This window comes from Camelus bactrianus, chromosome 22 (assembly GCF_048773025.1).
Source record: "Camelus bactrianus isolate YW-2024 breed Bactrian camel chromosome 22, ASM4877302v1, whole genome shotgun sequence".
Lineage (NCBI taxonomy): Eukaryota > Metazoa > Chordata > Mammalia > Artiodactyla > Camelidae > Camelus > Camelus bactrianus.
Genome location: NC_133560.1, coordinates 21,629,135 through 21,641,413, shown reverse-complemented (window position 1 = coordinate 21,641,413; position 12,279 = coordinate 21,629,135). Strand labels below are relative to the sequence as shown.

The 12,279-nt window shown below is 57.2% G+C and overlaps 1 protein-coding gene across 5 annotated transcripts in view; it reads right to left on the bottom strand.

The window, feature by feature from the left end:
- Positions 1–333: 333 nt before the first annotated feature.
- Positions 334–12,279, bottom strand: part of CPAMD8 (C3 and PZP like alpha-2-macroglobulin domain containing 8) — a 76,114-nt gene continuing 64,168 nt past the window's right edge. For 2 of the 5 annotated variants that reach the window (XM_010972108.3, XM_074350501.1), the window contains 13 exons: positions 11,778–11,943; positions 10,591–10,677; positions 10,362–10,498; positions 9,872–10,027; positions 9,700–9,762; positions 8,791–8,975; positions 6,957–7,044; positions 6,108–6,182; positions 5,246–5,351; positions 5,047–5,157; positions 4,150–4,359; positions 3,752–3,869; positions 334–1,399 (listed from right to left, as the gene is read on the bottom strand). In XM_010972108.3, coding sequence (XP_010970410.2) covers positions 1,378–1,399; positions 3,752–3,869; positions 4,150–4,359; positions 5,047–5,157; positions 5,246–5,351; positions 6,108–6,182; positions 6,957–7,044; positions 8,791–8,975; positions 9,700–9,762; positions 9,872–10,027; positions 10,362–10,498; positions 10,591–10,677; positions 11,778–11,943 — 1,524 coding nt within the window. In that variant the 3' untranslated portion in view covers positions 334–1,377. The other 3 variants (XR_012501623.1, XM_074350499.1, XM_074350500.1) reach the window with 3 other exon arrangements.

The window sequence follows — 12,279 nt, the reverse complement described above, 5'->3', positions numbered from 1 at the left end:
ACACAAGAACATGAATTGGGGCCATATGAACAGTGAGCGAAGCCGTCATGTCAATAGCCTGGTGTGAGGATGCACTAGAGTTTCACAAGGAGTTACCACTGGGGGAAGCTGGGTGAAGGGTGCCTGGGACCTCTCTGTATTGGTCTAATTTCTTACAGATGCACAGGAATCTGATTATCTTGAGGTGCAGGTGTTCGAAAGCCTCTTCCCCACCCTGCTCTGAAAGGCTGGCTGTGGATGAAGGAATGGAGGTGAAGGGCCAGATGGGAGCTGGGCTCCAGGCCTTGGAGCTGCCCCCCAGGCTCCCCTGCCCGCAGGAGGCCCAAGCCTGTGTGTGACTCAATAGAAATGAGCTTTTATTACACCAGCAGCCTCTATGACAAGCGGGAAACAGGGCCTTGGCCGAGGGAACTGTACCTCATAGACTGGTGGTGGAGGGTGGGGGGATCAGGGGCTCAGAAAGTGGCTGGTGCTGCATGACGGGGACCCACAGGCTGGGCACCCCCTCAGGGTCTCCGTGCTGTCCCGAGATGAGCAGGGTTGGCTGAAATAAATACCACCGTGGAGGGAGAAGACAGGCGAATGCAAGAGGGGAAAGAGACAGCTGGAAGAGTCCAGAGATGGGGGCAGGCTTTGGTTGGCCCAGAGCTGGGATAACCTCCCAGGCGACTATGAGGGGGCCAATATTCCAGGTGGGGCGCTGGGAGATCAGGGGTTCAGGGGGCGAGGCCCGGAAGCAGAAAGGTGAAGGTGCATCTGCCTGGAGCCCAGAACTTTCCCCGCAGAGCCCGATGCTGTCAAGACCAGACATTCAGGGACCCTGGGGCGAGATGATTCTGGGACAACTGGGGGTTTGGGTCAGGGCCTCAGCAGCCTGGGTGGCCCAAAGAGAGGCCGGGACTTTTACATTTTCGAGAAAGGCTGCCCATTTCGCTTCACTGACGAGGGGGTGGACGCTAGGTCCTTGATTTGGCCAGTCATATCCTCTCAGAAACAAGCTTTTTGCCATGAGTTCGTCCCAGAAACATCCCTTCTCTGGGGAGCAGAAGGTCAGGCTGTCGGAGCTGCTCTGGTCGCCCAGTCCTAGGTTTGGGGGGTGGGGCACCTGGAGCTCCAGTTGCAGCCAGGGAGGTGGGGGGAAAGGGGGCTTCCAGCCACCCCGCTGGCCATCCTTCCTGTTGAAGCAGGGGCTGGGCCCCCAGGAAGCCCACCATCCGTTAGGACAAGTCTCTGCCGATCCATTTATCAGGTGCATTTGGAAGCAGGGGTCACCTGGGGTGGGGTCCGCCAGCCCCCGGTCAAGTCTCCCGTCAGTGGCCCCCTTCCGGCAGGGTGAAAAGGGATACACAGCCAGATGATGTCTTCCTGCTTGGAGCTTTAGGAAGAGAAGCCACTCTGACTGATGGGGAGAGAAGGGGGAAAATGCCTGTGGGCTGCCATGCCTTGGGGGCAGGGCTGTGTCCCCTCCCGGATCCTGCCTCCAAGTAGCTCAGCTTGGCTGCCTCTGCCTACTGAGGCAGGAGCACCCCTCTGGGGGCAGGGGTGTGTGGGGGGTAATGGTCCAGCCAGGCCCCTCAGGACCTATGCCAGCCCTCGCTGGGCCACAGTGATGGGAGGGGGCTTCAGTTCTGGTAAGAACGGGCGCAGCTTGCACCGGGCCACCAACAAAATCAAAACCCTATCTGTGGAGCTCAGCCAGCTGTAAAAAGAAAGGAACTGCTGATACACACAGCACCACGGACGGACAGCGAGCGAGCTCTGCTGAATGGAAAGAAAAAGGAAAAAAAGGCAATCTCAGAAGGGCATGGACTCCACAATTCTGTTTACAAGGCATCCCTGAAATGACAAAATTGCAGAGTAGTGGAGACGGATGAATGGTTAGCAGGGGTGGAGGTGGGAGTGGGGGAAGGGGGGTGGGTGTGGCTACAATACAGCAGCTCAAGGGATCCTTGAGACATTGGGCTACTCTGTGTCTCGATTGTGGTCATGACTACACAAATCTGCACGTTGGGGGAAACTGCGGACTCAGTTGCAAAAGAGTGCATGTAAAAGTAGCAAAATAGTAAGATGGGTAGGCTGTGCTGATGTCAATTTCCTGGTGTGACACGGTCCTTGAGTTCTGAGAGATGTGCCTACTGGGGGAACCGGGTGAAGGGCGCTTAAGATTTTTCTGTTATTTCTCACAATTGCATGTGAACCTATGGTTATCTCAAATTTAGAAGTCTGATTTTCAAAAAATCCTCCCCTCCAAAACAAAGACAAAAGTAGACTTCTCTCCGAAGGCACTAGAGACAGCTTAGCTGGCACATACTGGACAGGGTGGGCAACACTTGGGAGAGTTTAAAGCTATATACATGGTATTTATAGTGTGAGGGGTGGGAGAGGACAGCACATGGACATAAATGCCTTCAAAGTTGCTATGTTTTGGTGAAGTGGTACAATATTTCCACCAAGTAGACTGAAAAGTTTAAGGATGTTATCCCCAGAGCCACTGCTAAAAAAATAATACTAAAATGACAACAGTTGAATCAAAACAGAATTCTAAAGAACAGTCAATTAAGTCAAGAGGGCATGGAAGGAGAAACACCAGGGGGTGGGGGACAAAACAAACAAACAAAAAATCGCAACAGTAGCCCTGAACCCAGATCTATCAATAATTCTATTTCATGCATGTGGACCAAACCCCGTGCCTGGTGCCAGATGACGCACTGTTAAATCTCTGGGACTTTGGTGGGTGCTGGTGGAAAATCTCTCCTACTGGGTTTGCTGGGTGGGGATACAAACCAGTCTTTGGCACTTGCATGGGATAGAGAAACCCTCACCACCCAGGAAGGCAGGGCTCTGAGATCTAACATCGCAGCCAGTCTCCAGAACCTGGCACTTACCTTAGCTGATAGATCAACCTGTCATGAAAAGCCTTTGAGTTGAGTTTGCTCAGCCTGAAAGATCTGCCTCCTCCAGGAAGTCTCCCAGCCTTACCCCTGACCATTTCCTCCATCCTTCCCTCGGGGGGACAAAGATTCTCTCCCTGACCAAACACCACTCAAGCTCCTCTGAGCTCTTTTTCATCTTGGTCTCAAGTTTAAGGCTTCCACGTCCATCTCAGCACTGTCTGATTATGGCAAGAATCTTGCTAATATATCAATTTAGCCAGAATCCCCTATCCTCCTTACTGATCACTCTTGATATCTGATGGGGTTTCTCATTCTCCACCACTCCCCACCTCGTGTGGTCTTATCACCCTGGCCTGCCTTCAGCAACAATCAGTTTCGGTCGCTTTGGCTAAAATATCCCTCCTTCACCCCTGACATTTCCTCTTAGTAATTTTCCAACCACTGCCCCCCACTCCGCTCCTTGGATATAAATTCCCACTTTTATTTTTTTATGTTAGGAGTTGGGTATGACCTCTACCCCCACTGCAAGATTCCCTCTATCTTGATAGCACCCCCCCCCTTGAATAAAATATTCCTTGCATCATGAATAATTTCTTCTTTATCAGGGGTTGCAGGCCCCAGTGAGTCTCAGGGACAAGTCTGTCCTGAGGTCGAGTCCTTGGGAGGGTTCACTCAGCTCACCCTGCACATACAAGCTGCTCTTCGATGTGTGTTGGGTGAACAGGGGGGTGGGTTGAGGGAGAAGGGATCTTCCACCTCATCCCCCAAAACCCTGCAGGCTGACCCCTCTGTCACTCCCACTCCTGGCCAGGTTCCAGGGCCAGTGGATGGAGGTTGGGGGCGGGCCCAGCTCTCACCTGTCCTCTGCCTCCCCGTCCAAGTCCACTGCTTCATGGCTGACTGCCAGGTGCCCCACGTCCAGGGGGTCCAGGTCATAGTCATAGTTGTACAAGGCAGAGGCCGATGTCGGCTGCTCTGGAAGGAAGGAGGACTGAGTCGGTAGGGAAGGCACTGCAGGGAGAGGATCTGGAATACCAACAGCCCGGAGCGACAGACACTGAGGTCAGAGATGGGGAGAAGCAGAAAAGCACAAGGGTGGGATGGGTCTGGGGAGAGATTTAACAAGACTGAGGAGATGCAGAAGGACCCAGACTCAAAGAGGTGATGGAGAGGAGACAGCGTGTTGGAGAAGATGGGGCGATGCACTCCGAAGCGAGGTCGGGTCCCGGAGGCCAGGCACGGGTTGGGTCCTCACCAAGGGCGCAGCGGCCAGGGGGCGCGGGTTCCAATTTCACGCGTTCGCGGCAAGCGGCCTCCTGCAGGCGGCAGGCGCTGGCGTAGACGATGCCATTGGAACCGCACACCGGGTCCTCGCTGGTGCCGCAGTCGCGGGCGCAGCCACAGCGCGTGATTGTCGCTCCCTCCTCTGGGACGGCCACGAGACCTCGTTCGCCGGGGGACCAGCCTGGGGGGGGGGCGAGGCGAAAAAGTCGGCAGCGCCGCGGGAACCCCACCCCACCACTTGACCCTTGCCTCCCACTGGGCCTCGGGTGGAGAAGTCCCTGAGGGCTGGGACCACGCCCCAACCGGAGACAGTTCCTGGGAAGCCCTGAGAGCTGACCTGTTGGAATTTCAGGCAAGAAATTGCCTAATATTTATGCAAACAATTTTAAAGAAAACTTTTAAGTTAAAAGCAATCTAAACCCATTTCAAGAAGTTTGTAAAATAAAGGAAAGGGCCCTGAGGGATCCCCAGCCCCTCCCTTCGCTGCAGTCACTCGGCGCTCATGGCTTGGACCCCGGTGTCCCCACACTCTCTGGCTTGTGGGACAGGGGAGGCTAGGGCACTCCTCTGGGCCTCCAACTTCTACAACGCGGCCCCCCTCCCACTCCGCTCGGCTCCGCCCCCTCCCCACTGCTCCCCCCCGCCCAGCTAAGCCCCGCCTCCTCCTCACGGCTTGCCTACTCTCTGCTCAGCCCCGCCCCTCCGCTCCGGCCGCGCGCCCTAGGCCGTGCCGGGTCCTCCCCGCCTCTAACACTTGGTACCGTTCTCGGCCTGGCGACTCCCCTCCAAGACAACCGCCTTCCCCCAAGCCCGCGGGTGGGGTCGGGGTGGCGGGTGGTCGGAAGGGGCAGCGGCCGCGCGCACTCACCGGGGCCCTGGGCCAGGGCGCGCTCCACCTCGTTGCAAGCAGGCCCTGCGCACAGCTCCCGGGCAAGAGGGCTGCGCGCGCTGACATTGTAGAAGCGCGTGGCCTCGAAGGCTGCGGGACGAGGGGAGAATGGTGACCAAGTGATGGGTGACAGGCTAAGGGACGGAGCTGGGGTGGCGGGCGGCGGGCGCGGGCTTACCAGGCTCGTAGTAGTCATACACGGAGATGGGCAGAGCGGACGTCCTGCCCACGACGTGCTCACGGATCGCCCGGAACCGCACGCACGTCAGACACCGGCTGGAGATCTGCGGGGGCAGCAGGCGGGCTCAAGCTTAGCTGGGGCCACTAGGGTCAGGCACTGAGCTCCCGCCTCTATGTTCTGTGACGCCCCAAAATGTAGGCCCAGAACTGGCAGATTTTGGGGTGCCCAGGAGGCATGAAACACAGAAACCTGATCCCATGTCAATTCTCTGGGTCCTGTCATCCCACCTGGGGAAAGGATCTCAGCTGGCCTTTCACCCCTGACTCCCCCATGGCAGGTGCTCTCCCTTCCCTTTGCGTGTGTGTGTGTGTGTGTGTCACTGAGTACATTCACAGTCTTGTGCAACCACCATCTATCTGCAGAACATTTTCATCACCTCAAATGGAAACCCACCCCCATTAGCAGTCACTCCCCATCCCTCAACCTCTGGCAACCACCAGTCTACTTTCTGTCTCTGCATCTGCCTGTTCAGGACACTTCCCATGAATGGGCTCATGCACTATGCAGCCTTCTGTGTTTGGCTTCTTTCACTCAGCATGTCTTGGGAGGTTCAGTGCATCAGTGCTTCATTGCTTTTGATGCCTGAATACTATTCCCCACCCCTCCCAACTTTTTCCACCAAAGCCAGCTGGCTGGGGCACAGAGCCAGCAGCCGCGCCAACTCCTCCTGGATTTACTCTCCCAGTTTCTTTTTCTGGGTATGAGATCATTGCAGGAACCACACTGCGCCAAGATGGCCGTGCCCTCGCCAACATAGCTGCTGTGGAGGCCTCCGCCCACTGCCCCTGGCCGGCAGTACCTCATCAAAGTAGAACAGCACTCTGCGTCCAGCCACCTCGTACCTCTTCAGTGTGATGTACTTGTCAAGGAGCAGCTGGAGAAGAAGCCAGAGGTCAAGACCCTCCCAGCCCCTCTGCCCCCAATGCGCTCTTCCTCCCTCATCTCCAAGGGCCCCAGGTGGGTTCTTGAGGGTTTGCTTACAGTCGTCCAGCAAGTCCCCATGGGCTGGGCCAGGGGCTGGCGGTCAGCACCCAGGAGAGGGCATTCAAGGCTGGTTACCACTGTCCCGAGCACCTGCCTCCCCTCTCCTCCCTGCAGTCTCCCCCAATCCCGCCCCAGCCCTAGGCCTCCCTGTGGCCCCCCAGGTGCCCAGCTGGCCCTGCCACCTGCTCCTGCCTCCCCTGCACCAGTCAACCACCCCCCCAGAAGAGCCCCCACTTTTATGCTCCATCCTCCCCACCCTGCAGACCTCCTTGGGCAAGGCAGCACCCCCTCTTTGTGACCCCCTTCCGAGCCTCTCCCCCCACCCCCACGAGAGTGGACTGGTCTCTCTTTAAGTTGAGGGTAGAGACCAGTATCTGGAGAACCTGGGCTGGGGGCACTCCCTGCCATCCCTACATCGTCCCCATGGGGCATGCAGATTTGCGGAAGCCCTCTTCTGCCCCGTGGATAACAGCACAGGTGGTCCAGTGGGTGACACCTAGCAAGAGAGCCCCCACCCCTCCCCACCTGCCCCTTAGCAAGTGGCCAGCCCCAAAGCACCAACTTTGCCCAGAAAGGCAAAAACAAAAACAAAAACCCATTTAATGAAGAGCTGGGAATTTTCAACCTGGAATTTGCTGGCCCCGGCCCACCAGCACCACCTCACCTGCTCCAGACTCTCAACGTCCACCCGGAACCCTGACAGCAGGGGGACCTCCAGGACTGCCATGTTGGAGGACCCTGCATGCAGCCATCTTCCAATGAGAGGAGAGAGAGAAAGGTCCTTGAACTCAGGCCCCACAGTGGAATTCATGGCCCCCTCTGTCCCCACAACCCCCGAGCCTGATCCGGGCCTGGCTGGCAGCCCCTCTGCACAAAAAACCTTAGCTGGGTCATTGGTCAGCCCGTATCACAACTAAGACACCGAGACCATATGGAAGAGCCCTTGCCAAGGCTTCTGGGCTTGAGTCAGGTCTGTCAACTCTGGGCTATGTTTTGCTCCGAACCTCATGCTGTGACCCAAGTATGGAAAGTAGCTCCATGCGGTCCAGGGAGCCCAGGCCACTGGAGGAGACCCTGTCACTCGCCAGTGCCAGCCCTCCATCTCCCCTTCTGTGACATGCGGCAGGGAGCTGGAGGGTAAGTTGTCCCCTGAGGACTGCTACATGCCAGGCCCTCCATGTGCTGGGTGCTGGTGACAGAGAGGGAAGCTGATATTCAGAGAGGAACCTGCAGACTGTGGGCCCAAGGAGACAGGGTGGCCAGCGTCCTTGAGATGGGTGGAGGAGGCTTTCTGCCAGGGTAAGGCCTGAGAGAGCCCATATCCATGTGGCACAGGGTGGGTTCCCCCTAACACATCAAAGAGGGGAATAGAGATGTCTCCAGCAGGCCTGCTGGGGCCAGACAGTTGGGCCAGTCCACCTGCATCTTGCTCCCTCACCCGACAAGACAGTGGTCACGGCCATGCTGAGTGTCACCATCCTGAGTCTCACCGTGGAGCTGGAAACACAGCTGGAGGTTCAGGGAGCCCCTTGGCCCAGGAGGGGCTTGGGCCAAATTGAGCTTGTTTTTCCAAACTTCCTAAGATGGGGCCTTGGACATGAGAGGGCTGAAGGTCAAAGTTGAGAAAGATGCCCGGGCGGCTCCAATGGGCTTCAGGTACCATAGCTCCCACCCATCTTTGGGATCCCCCATGATTGTCATGGTGACAAGCATCTTTTAAGGGCAGCTGCATGCACCTGCCCTGAGGACCCTCTGTGGCCTGGTCTCAGGATCACCCTTTGGGAAACTGAGAGACCTGGAACTGGTGGGTCACACAGGGGCTTGTCACTGGGGTCTGTTGCATACAGTAAGAAGGACTTCCATTTCCCTCACTCATTTCAAAAGTCCTCTGTGGTGTAAGTGCCTGATGTTAAGCTTTTGATTGCAAAGGCATCCATTCCAAGACATCCAAGCTCCTAGATAATCAACCAGATAAGACACCAGGCTTCCCCGCCATGAAGATCCCTCTTTTAGAAAGCCCTGGGCAACTAGATAACTGGCTGCGTGAGAACGGCCCTGCCTTTCCCTTTCCCGCGCCCTAATTCCTGTCATTACATTTGAAATTTGCCAATAAAAAGTGAATCTGCAAAACCCTAGGCACTCCACCCTCAGACCTCAATAAAGGCAGAAACTCAGGTTCGTGCCTTCTTTCTCTCTACCTGTGACCTCGCTGTGTGGCCCTTGGGAGGGTCACGTACCCTCCGGGACCCATGAGTAAGAAATCTTGCTCTTCAAAGTTCCCTTATGGTTGTTGCTGAGGTGCGTCTTATAATCATAATAAGAACCACAGGGGCTGGTCCAGCCACAGCTTTGACTCTGGCCAGGGGAATGTCTGTGGGGGCTCCCACAAGTTGTACAAGCCCCAGGCATTCCTAGCCTAGCATCACTATGGATTAGCTGTGACTGATACAGAACGCCGCCAGGGCGGGGGTGCCAGCCCGCAGGGCAGGAAGCCTTACCTGGTGCACACCTCCAGAGTCACCTGGTACTCCTGGTGATGCTGGTCAGCTGCTGGGTCGTCATCATCAGCAGAGGGGGCGGGCGCGGGAGGTCGCTGCTGCTCAGCCTCGGGCTCCTGGAGATTCACAAGCAGCTGGAAGGACGGCTTGGCCACCGGGTCTGGCACGTTATAGGTGACATCAATCTAGGAGTGGGTGGGTGTGGGAGGACAGAGGCTTAGGAGACATGGGGAAGAAAAGGGCAGGGGAAGGTGGGGACAGCTAGAACCATGATGACAGTGACATTGGCAACTGTTCCGGGGACTATGGGCATTCAATTTAGCCCTGATGGTGTAGGTACGACCATCATTCCATTTTTCCAAGTCTCAAGTCCAGGTCTGCGGCCACCAGGGCTTCCCCTCCTATCCACTGGGTTGTCTGGGCTCCAGTTTTCAAGATGGAGAAGCTGAGGCTGCAGGGGTCTCCAGGCAGACTTAGCCCTCTGACTGCTGGCCAGAGCCCACGAGGCCAGCCTGCCCCTGCCCAGAGAGTGACTATATCCTGAGCCTGGTGACCAAGGGGCTCCGGGAAGCACCAGGCTGAGTCCAGGCTGGGTGTCCCCATTCAGGCCCTGACAGGAAGAGTAACCTGGAGCCACTGGGCAAGTCCCACAGTGGGAGGACCAAGGGAGATCTGATGGTCAGAGACCACAAGAATGAGGGTGAAACAGATTTCCCGGGGGGACCCTAAGCCCAAGGAGACACATTGGCATCTGCCCTTGGGCAGAGTGGGGGACACTTCAGGGGGCTGACAGTCTGCCCTGGGGTCTCTCTCACACACCATCCCACTCAGTCTGGTCGGACGCTCAGCTCCCCCACCCCGCCCCTCAAGGGGTCCCTCTGTGAGCGCCCCCTCCCCCCACAGCCTCACCTGCATCAGGCAGCAGCCTTCGCCCTTGGCGCTCACAAACAGCCCTGTGGGGAGGCTGGGGATCTGGGGAGAGAAGACGCCGTGGTTTCCCCCGCGGACACACACGGGCAGACAGGCAACAGAGAGGGGCCGCTGTTACTGCCCTCCCAGCCCTGGTCCCTGGAACACGCACCGCCGCCGTCTGCAGAAGCTTCTGGTTGGCCCTGTGCAGCTCGAAGGTCTCCTGGTAGTCCAAGTTGGTGGAGGCCAGGGAGACAGTGAGGTTGACACCGCCCGCATAGGACAAGATGGCATATTCTGCCAAGGCCTGCAGAGCCACGCAGGTATCCTGGGGACAGAGCGAGAGGCCATGGTCAGCCCCAGGCATGGAATGGCCAGCCGTCCCTCTGCCCCATCCTGGGAGGTCCGGCTCAAATTGGGGGTATCACAGACCCTCTCTGGAGACCATGGACCCATGCAGCTGCAACGGAGAGCAGACACCCACAGAGCTGGGGGCCCCAGATAGCTGGGTGGGCAACTCCACGGGGGCAAGGGCTGGGTCCCTGTCCCAGAGGGGCTGCGGGCAAGGAGCCATCCTGAGACTTGAAGCACTCGATGGCTTCCTAGCTGGCTCTGTGCCCCTGCCCAGACCTGAGCCCCTCCCTTTAGCCTGCCTGGCTCACCTGAGTGGAGGAGAATCCCCCGAGAGCATTCCGCTGCTGGGACAGCCACTTCACCACGGGCAGGGCGGTGGCCACATCTCCCAGGAGGGTGTACGTCAGCAGGGCGTAGGCTGTCATTTCCACCTCGGCTGAGACCACTGCAACGGAAGAGGCCAGCTGGGGCCCTTTGGACACTGGGACCCAGGACCCTGTGCCCAAAGCAGGCACTGGGGGTTGAGGTGGCCAGTACCTGACTGATAGACCCCATCACTGAAGCTCAGGAATGCATCCTTGTCCACATCCCGAGAACCTGTCAGGCTCCAGTGGGTGACCCCATCTGCAAGGCCAGCACAGGTCAGGGATCACAACTCCTCTCAGCACTCAGCCTGGTGACCTGTGCTGAGTGTCAGTGTATGTGGTCTCAAGAAAAGACATCAGGGGACTGGACCCCAATGGAAGAGGGCACCAGGGTTAGATGGCTGGGACAGGAAGGACCTTGGGGCTGTGTCTCAGATCTGCAACTAGAGCAACAAATCCAGCCCTGTCCTGCACCCCTGACAGACATCCCTAATCAATGGATGCTTTTCTACACTCCTGGCAGACATCAATAATCAATGCTTTCCCTCCTAGCTAGGGCCCGAATGGAGGCCCCAGTCGTCCCCACTCAGGGCCCAGGAAACCAATCCCTACTTGCAAAGGCTCCAAGGATTCTGAGCTCATGTGAGGTATAAAAGGCCCTCAAATCATAGAGAACTCAGACCTCCCTGTCTCAGATCTTGAGCGTTTAGTCCTAAATGGACACCGTCATCCAATTAGGTTGTTTCAAAATTTTACTTTTAAAGTTTTTTTTTTCTTCTTAATCAGTGAAAGCAATTCTTCAGGTGACATCTTAAGCAGAGAGGTTGGATGGAATCCCAGAGCAGCTGCTGGGGAAGGCCCGGGTGGGAGGGATGGGGACTGAGTTTGGGGGCATTCTGAGAAGTCACAGCTCGGTGACTGGGGCCCCCCAAACACAGTGGGGAGTCATTAGGTGGCAGGGGAGACTGACACCCCAAAGGTGGAAATGGCTTTCTAAGGCTCACTCAGCAATGGGGGCAGGATGGGGGCCGGCCACAGCCCTCCCAGCTTCCCAGCTCCCTGCCCGGGGATGGCTTCTAAGAAGCCTGGGGGATCCACTCCCTATGACCCCTGAGCGCTGCCCTCCCTCCCTGGCATCCTTTATTTCATAAGGAAAGAAAATGATGCTCAGGCTCAAGACACTTCATCAAATGAAGCCACTGGGAGATGCGATAATGAATGAATAATCTAATAAACAAAACAGAGTGAGCAAAGGACGCCTCCTTCGTTCCATGTATGTGTTCATGAGCTGTTCACTAGGGCCCGCGGTGAGCCAGCCCCACACTGCGTCAACTGGGGTGGCGGGCAGGGGACACCTACCCTGGGTGATGGCCAGGCTGCGGAGCTTTCGGAGCGCCGCGGGGGCTGTGGGGCTGCGGAGTAGGGTCAGCGCGTAGGCGATCAGGGCGCTGCTGTAGGGGTCTGCAGTCAGGGGTGCGCTGGACTCCAAGAAGTGCTTTGCTTTGGCAATGGCTCCCCTCTCCTCCTGCGGGGTGAGGTGGGAAGTGGAGGCTGCTCTGTCCTCACTCCACCCACCACCCTCCCAAAGGTTCTTGGAGCATGCCTGGGGAAAGCACTGGACAGCTCACATCCTTCTGGGGCCCCGTTGCCTGCAGCCCCAGCTTTCAAAATTCCATCCCCTTTCTTCTATGTTGGTGCCAATCTGTTTCAAATGAAGTTCGAGCACAACAGATCAACCCAGAGGTGATCTAGGGGAAGCAGACAGAAACCTGGTTGCCCGCTGCAACCCACCCCATCACCAGGCTGGCTTCTAAAACTGCCAGGTAAGGCCCTCCTCATCCTCTTAGCCTCGACTCAATTG